Source organism: Anguilla rostrata, chromosome 13 (assembly GCF_018555375.3).
Source record: "Anguilla rostrata isolate EN2019 chromosome 13, ASM1855537v3, whole genome shotgun sequence".
NCBI lineage: Eukaryota > Metazoa > Chordata > Actinopteri > Anguilliformes > Anguillidae > Anguilla > Anguilla rostrata.
The window spans coordinates 34,665,372-34,680,986 of NC_057945.1; the positions used below are offsets into that span (position 1 = coordinate 34,665,372).

At 42.3% G+C, this 15,615-nt stretch overlaps 1 protein-coding gene and 1 long non-coding RNA gene across 2 annotated transcripts; one reads left to right on the forward strand and one right to left on the reverse strand.

The window, feature by feature from the left end:
* The first annotated feature begins 3,505 nt into the window (after positions 1 to 3,505).
* ube2j2 (ubiquitin-conjugating enzyme E2, J2 (UBC6 homolog, yeast)) lies at positions 3,506 to 13,017 on the forward strand. The gene is made up of 7 exons (XM_064304039.1): positions 3,506 to 3,718; positions 5,361 to 5,491; positions 6,904 to 6,944; positions 7,245 to 7,347; positions 7,882 to 8,020; positions 9,087 to 9,167; positions 9,955 to 13,017. Exons 2-7 carry the CDS (start codon positions 5,361 to 5,363, stop codon positions 10,246 to 10,248), a joined length of 789 nt encoding a protein of 262 aa, XP_064160109.1. The 5' UTR covers positions 3,506 to 3,718; the 3' UTR covers positions 10,249 to 13,017.
* A 1,192-nt stretch (positions 13,018 to 14,209) lies between these two features.
* Positions 14,210 to 15,568, reverse strand: LOC135237197 (uncharacterized). Its single transcript, XR_010324773.1, has 2 exons — positions 15,412 to 15,568; positions 14,210 to 15,353 (listed from the first exon to the last, which is right to left on the reverse strand). It is a non-coding gene; the product is annotated as an uncharacterized LOC135237197 (long non-coding RNA).
* Between the last annotated feature and the right edge of the window lie 47 nt (positions 15,569 to 15,615).

Here is a 15,615-nt window from a genome sequence, read left to right on the forward strand (position 1 = left end):
GTTTTCTTTAGTGACCATTGAACTCACCAAACAGTGTAAAGAAAAAAATATATTATTGCCCTTAACTGTTTGCCAATGCTGATTGAATCCCAGCCAGAAGCATTGCAAGGAGTTCTAAAGCTTTGGGTCTGCAGGACCCCTCACTTCTTATATAGCCCATTTGCCCTTTGTATTCTCATTATTGTTAAAGGTTTGGTTTTTTTTTTTACCTTTTTTTGTGTGTAGCGGTGGAGGTCACTGAGCTGTATGACACATTCTCAATCAGTACAGTAGAGTGCAGTCTGAACTGATGTTAGCTAAATTCATCCCCACTGATGAAGTTGTTAACCAATAACACTGGTTTATTATGACTACATTCAGTGCTATATTATTGGACTGATAATGTGCCAAAGATTCCAGGAAAAAAGAAAACTCCAAGCATAAAAATAATGGACACTGAAATAACTGAATATTGGTGTTTCAATTTCTCACATAAGTCTGCCTTTGAACTTTTTAGATAGAGATAATACAATACTCTCACTGACTTGTGGATGATAATAAGAAAAAAAGATTTTATATGAATTTTGATGTATGCATGTTGTGATGCATGTTTACCAGGAGGAACAAAATGAAAATCATACTGTAAATTGCCATTTCTCTTATTGAATGGGTATTCATGTCTTTCAGCTCAAAAATAAGTTATTTGATGTTTATCCACTAAAAACCTGATGTTTTGATTGGTCCTTGAGCAATTACATTGATTTTCTTTAAAATTCTGCTTTTGGTTGGGGGTCTGGAAGTGGAATTGAACTATAATGGATTTTTTTTTTTTTTTGTTTTTTTTTGTAGATTGCATATATTTTAATGTAATTTATTTATAATTCATTATAACATAAAACATGCTCTCTGCAGAATGAAATCATTAATCATGACAAATAATTTGTGAAGCATTTGGGTAACGCAACATTAGTGCATATAGTTTTAAACTCCATTTTCTATTGTGTAAACAAATAAATGCCAGGTTGTAGTATCAGTTTTCAGACGGTAATAAACCACGATGCATTTTTATTGCATCTTCCTTTTTTCCCATGTAAAATCTCTGGATGGTAAATGGCTATGCTGGTGTAGTCTTATTCATTTTATTTCTGAGTAAGAACTGTGCTAAAAACAATGTATGATATATAATAAAGTGGAAAAATTATGTATATAAACATTTTAGGCAAAAACACTAATATATCTCAAATTATGCTGTTGTTTTTTGTTATACAAATGTGAAGGCCTCTAAATTAGCCTTATGGGGATGACAATAAAGAATTGTTTACTGGTCTTTATATTAACTTTATTTCCTATCAATACTCTTATTCCTGAACAGCACTATGTTGTTTATTGTCTGACTCCATATTTTTCAGTTCTTTAAATTTTTAATTCATTTCCATGCATACTCTAAGGTGTGTGGTCCATAAACTAGCCATAGCCAAACTGAATAATGGATTTTGCAAGCCTTAGATTAATCCATCAATCCATTATCTATACCCGCTTATCCTGAGCATGGGCGCGGGGGGGGGGGGGGGGGGGGGGGGAGGGGGTGCTGGAGCCTATCCCAGCATACATTGGGCGAGAGGCAGGAATATGCCCTGGACAGGCCACCAATCTATCACAGGGCACACTTACATACTCATACCTATAGGCAATCTGGAGTCTCCAATTAGCCTTCTTGCATGTCTTTGGACTGTGGGAGGGGCCAGGACAGACAGCAGACGGGAGCGGGAAGTACAGACACGAAGAGGGGGAGGTGCCAAGCGTCCAGAGGTGGCAGAACGGAGAGGTCTGGCTGGTGTGTAGGGTCTGATGATCCTCTGGATGTATCCTGGTGCTGACCCCTTAGCTGCCTGGTATGCAAGCACCAAGGTCTTAAATTTGATGCGAGCCATAACAGGTAGCCAGTGGAGGTCAGCGAGCAGGGGGGTGACATGGGAATGTCTGGGGAGGTTGTAGACCAGACGCGCTGCAGCATTCTGGATGAGCTGCAGGGGTCTGATGGCGGATGCTGGCAGACCAGCCAGCAGCGAGTTGCAGTAGTCCAGGCGGGACAGGACCATCGCTTGAACCAGGAGCTGGGTTGTATAGGTGGTATAATTTGTTAATACACTGTGTCTTTTATGGGTGAAGCAGCTAAAATAGCTCAGGAGTTGTCCTGTCTAAACCGACACAGGCCTATATCATTTTATTGCTGTCTTGCTGATATACTGTATATGCAGCAATTGATATGACAAAATAATGATCTCTTATGTGAGTAGTCAATGTACTGTTGTCTAAATCGTTCAAATTTTTTTTTTCCACTAATACATTTATATGCTTGAAAGACAATGCACTGCTAGCAAAATTTAAATCTGCAACTACTCAAAACTTCACAGAGATCAACAATAAGTGCAAAAGGTGAACGGATATAAAAGATTAACAAGCTGTGTTGGTTACTTTACGTTTGGTAAAATCACAGTATGAATAAAAGATAAGTCCTACATAAATAGACGCGAGTTAAGCACTAGATACACAATTTAATATCAAATAGGCTACACCTAAAAATAGAGGATCCATTATAATACCGAGATTGTATCGGCATCAGTTGACCCAATGTTATGATTATGGCCAGAGGAGCGATGTATTTGATGTGCCCGCTGATACTGTAAATTAAGTGACAACGTCGTGCTCATAAAGCAGCCTGGTCATTTTCATTTGTCACATTATTTATAATTTAATTTATCATTTTAACAGCCATTCTCACAAACAAAGCAATACAGAGACTCAAGCAAGAAAATGTGTAAATGTAACCAACACGCGGATCTCACTTACAGAAACATTTCCCACACGTACAATTACTGTGGTCATAATAAAATATTATCAAATCCCATGACGTTAATTTGTGACTATAACAGCGCTAGTTTAGGTAGCCTATTATGATTATGATAATGGCAGATATTGCGTTTAAATAAGCTTGCTACACTGTGTTATTTTGAACTCCATCTCGATTTACAACGAAATAAATAACCTTTTTTTAAAAGGCTGGTAATAATTAAGTGACGGTGACTTGGTCGATTGTACAGACAGAACGTTCTCGTGTGAAGAGGCTGGCAGTGCCTTCTACTGGCTCGCCAGGACGATAACACCTCGATAAGCATGACACACGTTGTCTAAAGCAGAGATGATTCGGAGGAAATAAAAATGAAATTCAAATGGAAAGCAAAGGGTTTGCTCTGAATAATAATAGCCAAGTTAATCCAAGTTAATCCAAAGAATCCCTGAAGAATATGCACTGCGTGTTCTTTCTTGTCCGACAGGTTCCCCTTCTTGCTACTCTTAACTGAACAATTTCGTTGAACCAGAGTTCTGATTAAGGAACTTAGGTCCAAGCCTGAGTGAAAGAACGATTGTTGAACAGTAAAGTCCAACCACATCTTCAAAACGACTGACACATTAAAAACGTTTTAAAGAGGCTAAGAGTTTCTCTGTCTGCCACAACAGTTTGTATCACGGGATGTGTAATCCGGAAACCGTGAGGCTAAACTCCTCCCAACCGCAGAGAAGCCATATTGAAATAGAAAGAGGACGAGCGTCGATGTGTTATCACCATATCCCTGTTAAACTTACTGTCTGATTTTCATACTGCACTCAGTCAACAGACAGAAAGGCTCATCATCGCGTTAATCTACCAAGCCAATCATTTCACCCGAGGTTTCAAGAGGTAGCTATTTGGGCTTTATTATTATCCTTGTTATCTGTGTGTTCGCTGCTATTTTCCTGGAGAATGCTAGCTAATGTTAGCTAATGACTGTTCTGCTGCTGTGTACTGGCCTAACGTTAGCTCACTGTTCCCGACATCTGGGAAACAGGGCCCTTTCGGTCAATACTAGTTTCAGCTGTAGATTCAGATATGCTACGTGTCACCAACCTGGCCCTTAGATTACCAACGTTAGCCGTTTGAGACGCCTCGAAATAAATTGAAAACTAGCTAGTTCCTTAGGCCTCGGGGTTTTCCATTGGGTTTCCCAAAGCTGTTAGCTAGCTAGTCACTCAGACAGCAATCACACTTTGGGCTTTACCATAGCAGTTGGTTAGCTAACTTGGCTAGCTAATATCATTTTATGAGCTCAACAAACTTAAGGTCGCTCAATAACAGAGTTAGCTAGTGCTCCAGAATTGCACTCACTTTTGAGTAACTTACTCGTTTTATTAAATAACATGAACGTCACGTTGATACTGTAAGTCTACAAGGGCAGAGCCTTGACTGCTAGCCGCTTTATTAGCCAGCGAGCTAGCGAATGGTAGATATAGCGAGTGTTTTAAATGCCCACCTAATCAACTAGGCGAAGATTTGAACAGCGTTCTTGAGCTTGTTGTGGTTAACGTTAGCTAGTTTCATGAGTCTTGTGGCGTGGTAAACAGTTTGCTATTAGCTCACTATTTATCGTTGTCTGAGCTTTTTTCTAGTAACATCAGTGCTAGTCTTGTAATCACCTGGCAAAATCATAGCAAACACGGAATGCTTATGTTGAACTGCTGCAAGATAATGTTGGCTATAGCTAATACTTGAATAGTGTATTTATGATAATTCCGCACAGCTGGGTTAGCTGGCTGGCTGTTTGTCTAGTTAGCTAACAGTCTTCTGCGAGGCACCTGTTGAGCTCCCAAATATTGCCTGCTTCTTTGTTTTTAGACGATTAACTCGCCTGCTGTGTCAATCGATCCCAGTGACAACAATCATAATACGATTTCGTTGGGTGATTTTGGTGCAGTAGCTACATAAAATGATAAACTTGGAATGATCGAGAGCCAGTTTAACAGTGTAGTAAGTCAAGTTGCACGTCTGCTTATTTAAAAACTGTGAGAAGGGGCGCGTGAAGGTGTTTCTGTGCCTCGTCTGTGAAAACTGTTTTATGAACACTTTGTATAGGCCAAGATTTTCTTTGCTGTTTCCACAATTTGAAAACTATGATCTGTGCAGTCAACCTATGTTGTCAGCGGTTTTCTTATTGTGTGTGCATTTTTCAAGAGGACATCCGTTCGACTTGATGCATCCATACAGAAATATGATAGAAACAGAATGTGCAGATTTAAGCTCGTAGCATATCAGTTGGAACTTGCACTAAAGTGTGTGTGAACTTGCAGATTCATTTGTGATTTTTTGATCTAATCTGATCACAACATGAGGTCAAGAAGACTGTATTTAACGGGTTCAGTTAGGACAGAAAAATTTGACCAAAACTCTGAAATGCACAACACTGCGCATTGTCATTGAAAATGTGGTGGTGTCGAGATTGTATAGTCGTTCTATATCGCAAGACTGGGACTGAAAGGTCGCTACTTAGCACCTCTTCTCATTCCAGATGAGCAGCAACAGTAACAAGAGGGCACCAACCACAGCGACGCAAAGACTAAAACAGGACTACCTACGGATAAAGAAAGACCCTGTGCCTTATATTTGTGCAGAACCTCTCCCCTCCAATATTTTGGAATGGTAACGTATTGGATTTCCCCGTGAAGTGTTTCTCATTGCTGAGAAGTAACTTGTTTTGTGGGTGAAATTCTATTCTTGTTCTTCCCAGTCTTTGGCTGGAGAATCACACTGCTTTTGTGGTTCAGTTGTCCTCAAAGAGCCATGCAGCCCTGGTGACCAGAAGCCCTTAAAAAGATTTCAGGACTCCCTTTAAACCACTGTCTCAGTCCTGGGGGGTAGGGGTGGGGGCTTAAGTGCATGTCCAGTTAGATTTAGGCATTTAGCAGATCCAGTTATCCGGAGCAACTGGCACTAGCATACTGTTTGCGCGTGGTATCCATTTGTAATAATGCATGTGTGCAACAGTGTAGCCATCACAGTCTTCCAGGCTCCAGGGCTGCATTTGTTTGTTGGACGTTGGACTAAGAGAATGACTCTTCTTATGCAGTGGAATGCACAGAAGAGAAATTAGCAATTACTGGAGTTTCTCTGATAATTAAAACCTGGGAAATTTTCCATGGGAGTTTATTGGAAGTTATTATTATTATTGTTGTTATTATTATTATTATTGTTATTATTATTATTAATAATAATTTTTTTGCGCACTGATTACTTTTCCCTCTGACAGATTTTGTTCTTTTTCACCATTAGCCTAATTGAAATGTGAACTGTTGAAGACAATTTAAAAACAGGCTTTTAAAACTTTTTTAGGATAAATCTTTAATTTTCATTTCAATAACATTTTTAAAAAACATTCCCCCCCCCCCCTCGTTAGCAAACTTGCTTTGATTATCAATTATGAACATCAGACTGTGCGCTGACTAGGCATTCTCTCTTATGTGGAGGTATTCCTGCCATATTTTTATTTTTGAAAGGACAACATGGAACAGCTTCATTCGGTAGACTTATGACAAATCGCAATACTATATATAGATCAGTGTTATCACTGCATGATGTATCATCGGTAATTTTACGTTGTCCGTAAAAGCACGCATCCCTGACTGGAATAGCAGGTGGAGGGGCATGGCCGTAGTCTTTTGTTTCCCCCAGTGTGTGTGGAATGAAAGCGTGATCTGTCCGTTGTCGCTCCGTCAGGACACCCAATCATTCGTCCGAGATGTCGGAACCGTGGACACACTCGTTCACACAAAGTTTTGCGAATAAAAACAATAAGTAGGCCTACTTATCATATGAAGATCCAGGAAATAGGGGTTAAATAATTGTTTATAGATTAACAATCTCTCTCTCTCTCTATCTCTCTATGAATAATCTTAAAGGTTGAGCATGCATTCTTAGTAGTAGGAAAAAAAAACAAAAAAAAAAAACACTGCGACACACAGTGGTGGACAAAGGGGTAACAGTAATATTTAGAACAGCAGTATTCCACTGTGTTCAGTTTCGAGGTTCATCCTGTTCTTTTTGGCTTGTTGCAGGCACTATGTAGTACGAGGTCCAGAGAAAACCCCTTATGAAGGTGAGCGTGGAACACACCTTTTACCTGCACTTGCATTTGTAGTTTTGCAGCATGCAGTGTTTCAGCAAGGCTTGAGTTCTTACAGCAAATGTGTTTGCATCACACTTTAACAATCTACAGAATTATAATTTCCATAGATTTCTGTATTTTGAATTTCTTTTAATGATGTGGTATTTGTGTTCTGTGTGAGAATTTGTGTTGAAGTGCGATTTTCCTTATACCCTTAAATATGAATGTGTCTGTTGTAATTAATGTGTGTGAGTATAAGTGATTTATATAAATGCATTCTTATTTTTAAAGGTGGTTATTATCATGGAAAGCTCATTTTCCCTCGGGAGTTTCCCTTCAAGCCTCCTAGTATTTACATGATAACACCAAACGGGAGATTTAAATGTAACACAAGGTAAGTGCATCAGTCACTCACCTTAACTCACAACTGGCTCATTTACACAACCTGTGAAAGAGTATGTCGAGGTGTTACAGGAATGTTATTTCGAAATTCACTTAGTTGCGCTTCCTTATCTAAGTTCTGTGTAAACCTTTTTTCCGAGTTAACCACGTGATGTAGGAGGTTCACAAGTTTGGATATCTTCCCAGGTCAGAACCCGAATCTCAAACGGGTTCCTCGTGCCGGTTTGGTTTAATGTCACGCTACCAGTCAAACTGCATGTTCCGGAATGGGCGGCTTCTGCTCAGCCTCAGTCGGTTATTTCCGCTAGACACTCGGTATTAATGCTACTCGTTCATATCATAACTGACTCCAGTGTTAATGTAACATTAATATAATAATTAAATAATCTGAATAATTAAGATGGTCTTGGTAAGCTTAAAAATTGTAAAACAGTATTGCGAAATACCGAAGTAACGGAATACCACCGAACGCCGGTAACGGAAGTGATCTTTAGAACGTCTGTGCTTCCTTCCCTCCCTCGGTCAGGTTGTGTCTCTCCATCACGGACTTCCACCCGGACACCTGGAACCCGGCCTGGTCCGTCTCCACCATCCTAACGGGCCTGCTCAGCTTCATGGTGGAGAAAGGTCCCACCCTCGGCAGCATCGAGACCTCAGATTTCACGGTGGGTGTGGAGTTTATCTCAGGGCTGTGCTTTTGACTCGCGTTTGCTTACTGGTCAGTGGGGCCGGTGGTGGTCGGGCTGGTGGTGGTGGTGGTGGGGGCGTTGTTTGGGGTGTTTGTGGAGCAGGAGGAGATACTACGCTTCTGTAAAGTGTTCCAGAATCTGAGCTGTGTGGCAGTGTGCGCCGGCCTGTCGCTGTGACCGCATAAGTCCAGGGTGCGAAATTAGAACCAGCCCACCTGCCAAATGCTGGTAAATTTTATCTGTGGCTGGTGAGTTTGTCTACTCTACCCGCCCCTCTTTGGCAGGTGACCACCCGTCATTTGGAGGTCCTGTTCTATTCTAAACATCTAGTTGTTTTGATGAAATTGGAACGGTGAAACTGGTTGGTGAATTTTCAGGTGCAGCAGCCACTGTGGTTAGTGGGTGAAAAAGGCGGTTTCCTGCCCTAGTGCTGTTTAAAGACAGCAAGGGGAGATGGCCTAGAGGCCTCTCAGAAATGGCCGCCTGTTTGCCGGTCCAGACTGGCGGGCGGCTCTGCAGGGTAGCGGACAGTTAGCTCTGGCGTCGGCCAGAGGACGGGAGGGTTTTCGGCTGGGATGGCCAGCCGCGCTTCCCTGCGCACACCACTGCCCCCTGCTGGTCGATGGGGGCGCTCGCAGGCTCACCTATCGAGCTGCGTGTGACGGAGACTTCCTCCGACCCGTCACGTCACGCCCGACCTGCCAGCTGTGACAAGTGTGATGAGGAGAGAGAGAGAGAGAGAGCACACGCTCGGCTGCGCTCTTTTTGAATTGACAGCTCAGGGTGTGATGAGCGTTTCAGCAAGAACGTGAGTGGGCGTTCCAGGTGGGGAGGGGGGGAAGAAAAAGCTTTAAAAACAACTTGTGTGGTTATGAGTACTAATCAAGATGGTGCCATTATCAAAGTGTGTGTGGTACTGTTTGGTGTATAGTGTGAGTAAAACAATCATCTGTTCTTGCACATGTGTTTGGAAATGTGAATTTCTAGATGGAATTAGAAAAAATATTTTGGCATATTTCTGATGTGATTGTTTTCTGTGCAGAAAAGACAACTAGCTGCTCAGAGCTTGGCTTTCAATTTAAAGGATAAAGTTTTCTGTGAGCTGTTTCCAGATGTTGTTGACGTAAGTATAATCCCTGACGCGCAGCTGTGCATGCATGCTTGTAGCCATTTACATGCCATGACTTATGAAATGCATTTTACACTGCAAAGTGTGTCTGAAAGCAAGTCTTCATTACCCGTCTTTCCATACACATACGTCAAAATGTGGTTTCAAATTAAAAGTGATCTTAAACCAGGTTTGGGCTTCGGGTTCTGCAGAAATTCTTTGTGTTGAATCGAGGTCCATAGGACCGTAAAGCTGGACAGTCCACAGCTGGCTCTCTCTTACATGGAGAGCTGATAACGAAGCAGAAAAGCAGCCCCTTACGGTTCTGCATGGAGAGAGACTGCTTGCTTGTGAAGTATATTTATATGCCTATGCAAAGATCGGGCCTTGTGATGTTTAGCTGTTCCGTACTTGCGAGCGATCCATAGCAGTCATAAAAGTGAACTCAATGCTTTGGCGGGTGGCATTTGTCTGAATGTCACGCTATTATATAATTATTTGGGAAATTGTTTACATTACTGCCATTCAGCAGATGCTCTTATCCAGAACGATTTACACAATGTTACTTTTTTTTGGTTTTACATAGCAGCGAATTACACAGCAGGGTATTTTACCGAAGCAGTTCCACTTAAGCACCTCGCTCGAGGGCACAGCGGCAGTGCACCTGGGAATGGAACCTGCAACCCTTGGGTTAGCAGCCCAGGCCCCTGTCTGCTATAGCTACACTGCCGCCCCCAGTGTAGGCAGGTGCCACGCCTGGTTTTTGGCGGCTAGCTGACGCACTGTGTCCCTCCTCCTGCAGGAGATCAAACAGAAGCAGAAGACCCAGGAGGAGCTGAGCAGCCGGCCCCAGACGCTGCCCCTCCCGGACGTGGTGCCCGACGGGGAGGCGCACCACGCCCAGAACGGGATGCCCGTCCTCAACGGGCACGCGCCCCTGGCCGGGGGGGCCGCCGCCCACCCCGCCGGCCTCCAGCAGGCCAATCGCAACCACGGACTCCTGGGCGGAGCCTTAGCAAACTTGTTCGTCATAGTGGGATTCGCGGCCTTCGCCTACACAGTGAAGTACGTGCTGCGGAGCATAGCACAGGAGTGAGCCCGCCCCACAGCCGGGCGGCCCGTTCCCGCTCGTCACCAAAAAAAAGAGAGGGGGGGGAGGGGGGAGGGAAATCGGGCGGGGCAGGGACCAGTGTGTGTCCCATATTCCCAAACCGAAAGATACAGAATTAACCCAAACCACAAAGGAAAGGGGCGGTAAATAAGGGGGGGGGGGTGCGACTTGTGGAGCAGGGATTGACTGGTGATTGGGTAAGTGCAGCAGCGATTTAAAAAAACAAAAAAAAAACAGCAGTTTGGCTCATGGGTTTTAGAAAGACGTCTGGCGTGTCACATGGTTAACTGGTGCAGATTGCACCGATCCGTCTCTCCTTCAAGCGAAGAGAACACATCGAACCTTTGTCGCGCTGCAGCCGTGGTACGTAAACGTGGTTGTACTTACCTGCACCACACAATGTTGGCCTGACAGTTTTGTTAGAACGAACCTTATCGACACTTAAATCGCCACATCCTAAACTGCCCGATTACTTGTCCCATTATTTTTTTATATTGTCAAGCTGTTCCGCTCTGTTCTGAGAGGATTCTCAGCGTGATTTGGAGGGTGGGAAGAACGTTTGAGAGATGAGCCTGAGTAGGCTTGTGCAAAAAAAAAAAAAAAAAGCAGAAGGTAAAAAAAAAATATGTGTCTGCTGGAGTTTTCATGGTGTGAAATTAGTCCTAACGGGTGATGTCACTGAGTGCTTGCGCTCATGCACAGGATCATTTGAAAGACATTAGGTTCCCCCCCCCGTCCCCCCACACACGCACACACACACACACAGAACAGCTGGTCTTGACAAATGGACATGTAGGAGACCAATGAATCACTTCCTCACCCACCCCACTCTAAATCATACAAAATATCCATTAAAATGTGGAGTCATAAAATCAAAGAAAATTTGAGTATCAGTTAAGATGGGGTATTTGTCAAAGGCACTTATAAACTTAACAGTACGACATTTAGATCATCATTTTCACATTCTGATTCCATTTCTCTGAAGACTTCATTTTGCATTAGGTAAGGATGCCTAAATATACATGATTGTTCAAGCGTGGTGCAATATTCTTCCGTGGTTTCAAATAAACGGTGTAATTCCCTTGTTTTAATTTGTATCATATTTGTATCATAATGCTTTTGTTTGTATCATATTGTTTATTTGCTTCTCCCTCCCCCCCTGTGTAGTTTTAGTGGATGAAGATCTGCTTTACGCGGACTGTGAAGTAACTACCACAGAGATCGAGTTGTTCATTGATTGTGGCAGTTGGGGACCTACTGTATCCAAATGCCTATAACGGGCACATAAATGGCATCGGTAGTGTCATGGCTTCAGGCGGTGTAGCACCCTGTGGATACACGCCTGTTCTCACACACATCCTGGTTTCAGTTGTCGGTACAAAACGTTTTTTCTGCGTTTTGTTTTAATATAAGTTTAGCATGGCAGCTAAACTCCACACACTTCCCATCGGAGTGCTGTACTAAATGGCTTCAATGCTTTGTTTCGTACATTTTGGATAACTGATGATCATGAAATCCTCTGAGATTTTTGGTGGATGAGTACTTGGGGCAGGGGTGGGGGTTGTGGGGGGTTGGGGGATGGAGAAAATTGACTTTTTGTGTTAATAAAATGTCTGGAATAAATCCTTCATGTCTCTCACGACGGTTGATTTTAATGACTGAATCTTGCTGTGCCACTTACCTTGCAGTGACAACCCCTTGTCCAGGCTTGGGGGGGGGGGGGGATCGATCAGCATGAGCGCACAGTTGTGCTCCATTAACTCCCATTTTCCTCTTCCTACCAATATTACCAGTCATGCGAATCACCTGCGGGTGTTAAACTCTGGTCCTCCCAAGAGCTACCGGGCGTTTTTGGTTCTGTTCCACCCCGGCCGCACGTTTCCCCCAGATTGAGCTAAACCTGTTCTTCGGCTTGCAAGGATTTCAAAACAAATAATATGAGAAGGGCCCGTCCAGCAACTGTGGGCAGGCCCACTACAACTTCTGAAAACTACAGAAACAGAAACTTGTGCTGTCCTGTAGCGCTGATCTTGGTCTGGCTGCTGGTCTGTGGCATTCAACCTCAGTGTTTTAGAGTAAGGAATTTGTGCAGGTCAATCTTGCACATTATCACACGTTCGGGGTGGGAGTAGAGAACTAATTAAAAATATTTTTTTAAGATGGCGACTTGCATAAATTCATTGCTCGAATGTAAGGACAAAGCAGCATAGTGGTTGGATTAACCACTGTGCCCCCCACCCAGATTTTAAACGGCTGTTTATAGAGTCTTTATTGAACCCATGAGCCATGCTGTGAGGAGTATTAACCCTTGGGAAGGGTAGCGACCAATTCAGTTAAATCTCCCAAAACGTGAGGATCAGCTTAACTAACCAGTATCAAAATGTACATTATAGGTTTCAATAATGAGAATTTTGGACAGCATTCATGTATTTATCTTTTTTCTTTTTCTTTTTTTTTTATTATTCTCTGAAAGTGTGCTCTGTTCTATTTATAATTGCTCCTAATTTGCAGTCTTGTATATGCCTAAGATTCTGTTGTACTGTAAAGTCTTCTTTAAACAATTGAGGGTAATTTTTTTTTCCCTTTTTTTTTTGGTCATTCAAGCACCATTACACTAAAGCATTAATGATAGGATTCAAGTACATGGGATGCAGAGCAAACGTGATTTCTTGCTTATGTATCTGGTGTGTGTGAATATGTATGTTTTCATAGTTAATTAAATACCCTGCACGGCAGGGCATTTTAGAAAATTGATTGACCCATAGGCTTCAAGGGCTTCTCTTTTTATTAGTTTGTTCTTTTTGACCCAGCCATTTTTAGCTGCGACCGCAGCTTTATAGCTCCATCAGTCGGTCGGTTGGTCATGACTGAAGGTACAGCTGAGTAACTTTCAGGCCAATTGACTAAGAGGGGGCGTGGCCTATCACAAAAAAGTGCACAACTCCCAAATGGATTCACAGATTTGCACAAGGTTTTGTGGAAAGGTTGGTCGTGAGCCAAAGAAGAGGTCATGTGTTTGTGTGAGGATGTGTGCGTGGATGCATGCACACGGATGCATGCGCGTGTGCGGTCGCAGCTATCGTGGATTCGCGCTTGTTTAAAAAACGTGCGTGACCTCTGGCCAACTGATGGTGAACTTTCCATTGAATGCACCAAGAAATCAGCGCCTTTGTGAGATCACAGCTTCACAGGATGTGACTTCGGAGGGGCTGTGCGTCCTGCTTGTCCATAACTGCCTTTCACAGAAAAGCTAATACAAGAGGGCAGTCAGGAAGTAAGAGGAGCAGGAAGTAAGAGGTACTTCCTGATACAGGATGGCCCGACCCTGTTCCTGGAGATCTACCGTCCTGTAGGTTTTCATTCTGGCCTTAATTCGACACGCCTGATTCTACTGATTTAGCAGCTCAAGATATCTCGATGTGGAATGAAGTGTGCTTTGTTAGGGTTGGAGTGAAAACCTACAGGACGGTAGAGCTCTAGCTGTTCAATGAGGTGTGCTTTGTTAGGGCTGGAGTGAAAACCTACAGGACAGTGGATCTCTGGGAACAAGGCTGATCAGCCCTGGCCTAATACAAGACATTATTATATCTCATTTGATATAAAAAATGTAAAAGGATAAAGTTTTGGATTAGTATTATTTAGATTTTACCAGGAACATTTGATTTGCTGCCCTGCGATAGATGTCCAGGGTGTGTTCCTGCCTCTCGCCCAATGCACAATGGGATAGGCTCCAGCACCCCCCACAACCCTGCCCAGGATAAGCGGGTATAGATAATGACACTTGATTTGCCCAAGTTTTCCACCTTCATTATTTGAAATACAATTATTTTTCTGAGGCCCAAAATATGATTAAAGTATCAGCAAAACAATAAATGATATACCATAATTATTCATAGTCTTAGCACAGTGCAAATATATTTTTCAATGACAGAATCAACATATAGGAAAGGGATTACATTGCATTTATTGAACAACAGTGATAGTGAGGGGTGAATTCTTGTCTTATTACAAAATACAACATATCCTGATATTGTGGAGTAATATGACCTATTAATTTACCGAAACACTAAAATATATTTTACAGAGAATTTAAAGTTTAATGTGTCTGTCGCGTTGAATTTCATATTGCCATGGCATGTATGAAACAAACTTTTTTTTAAAAGTCTCACCAAAACAGGTTTGCACAAGTCTAATAGTCTAAACAAGAGAGACTGTTAGTGTGTACACATTTCTTTTTTTAGTTTCTCTACCCACTGACAGCCTTTGCTACTGTATCTATATCTGTAACTCGTCTTACAGTTAAACAAAACCATTTTTTAACAGTCCTTTTTTCTACTTTTTTAATGAAACCCAGAGACTAACTTACACTATAGAGGGAAACTGCAAGTTAACATTCAGAATACACACACACACACACACACAAAGCCAACAGAGATATGGGGTTGGATGAACAAGCTAAAATGTAGGTTTAGATCGGGGAGACCAGTTGCCCGGGATGATCCCTGACAAGACTCAAAAGACGTGCAAAAAAGAAAAAGAAAAGTTAAACATTGTGGATTACAATGGAACTTACAAGAGCATACAGGGGTTATACGTGTTTCTTCTACCCCTTGTTTTGTCAGCATGTGAACACAGTGCAGTGTAAGATTAGTGTGCTTGCAAAAAGAAAATTAAACGGATAATTTAAAAAGCAGGTGTGCGTGTTGGTCAGCAATCAGCCTTCCTAGATTCATGTACGCAGCCCCCTAGAGGCACCTAGAGGCACTGCATTTTAATAGTAACGCTCCCAAAAATGGAAAAAATGTAGTTACCTGCCAAAATACGCTGTGTTTTACATTTAAAAAGTAATAACAAAAATACTAAAAACCTATTTGTTTAAAAAATAAAATAAAAATAAGTAAAAGGTTAAAAAAAAAAGCAAATATTAAAATAATACATCAAGGCTTTAAAACTCTCAAAATTACATTAAAAAAAAACATGAAAAGCATGAAGCACACCACACCAGATTTAGCTGAGAATATAGGCAGAGGTCTCTACAGTAAACCTCAGAGTGGCTCCAACATGTAAAGGCTGAAATCTCTACAGTAAACCTCAGGGTGGCTCCTGCAGATCTCACAGCATGTAGAGGCTGACGTCTCTACAGTAAACCTCAGAGTGGCTCCTGCAGATCTCACAGCATGTAGAGGCTGAAGTCTCTACAGTAAACCTCAGGGTGGCTCCTGCAGATCTCACAGCATGTAGAGGCTGAAGTCTCTACAGTAAACCTCAGAGTGGGTCCAGCTTGTAGAGGCTGAAATCTCTACAGTAACTCAAGCCTCAGAGATGGGCTGGCTCGTGCTGCGGTGGCTGCGA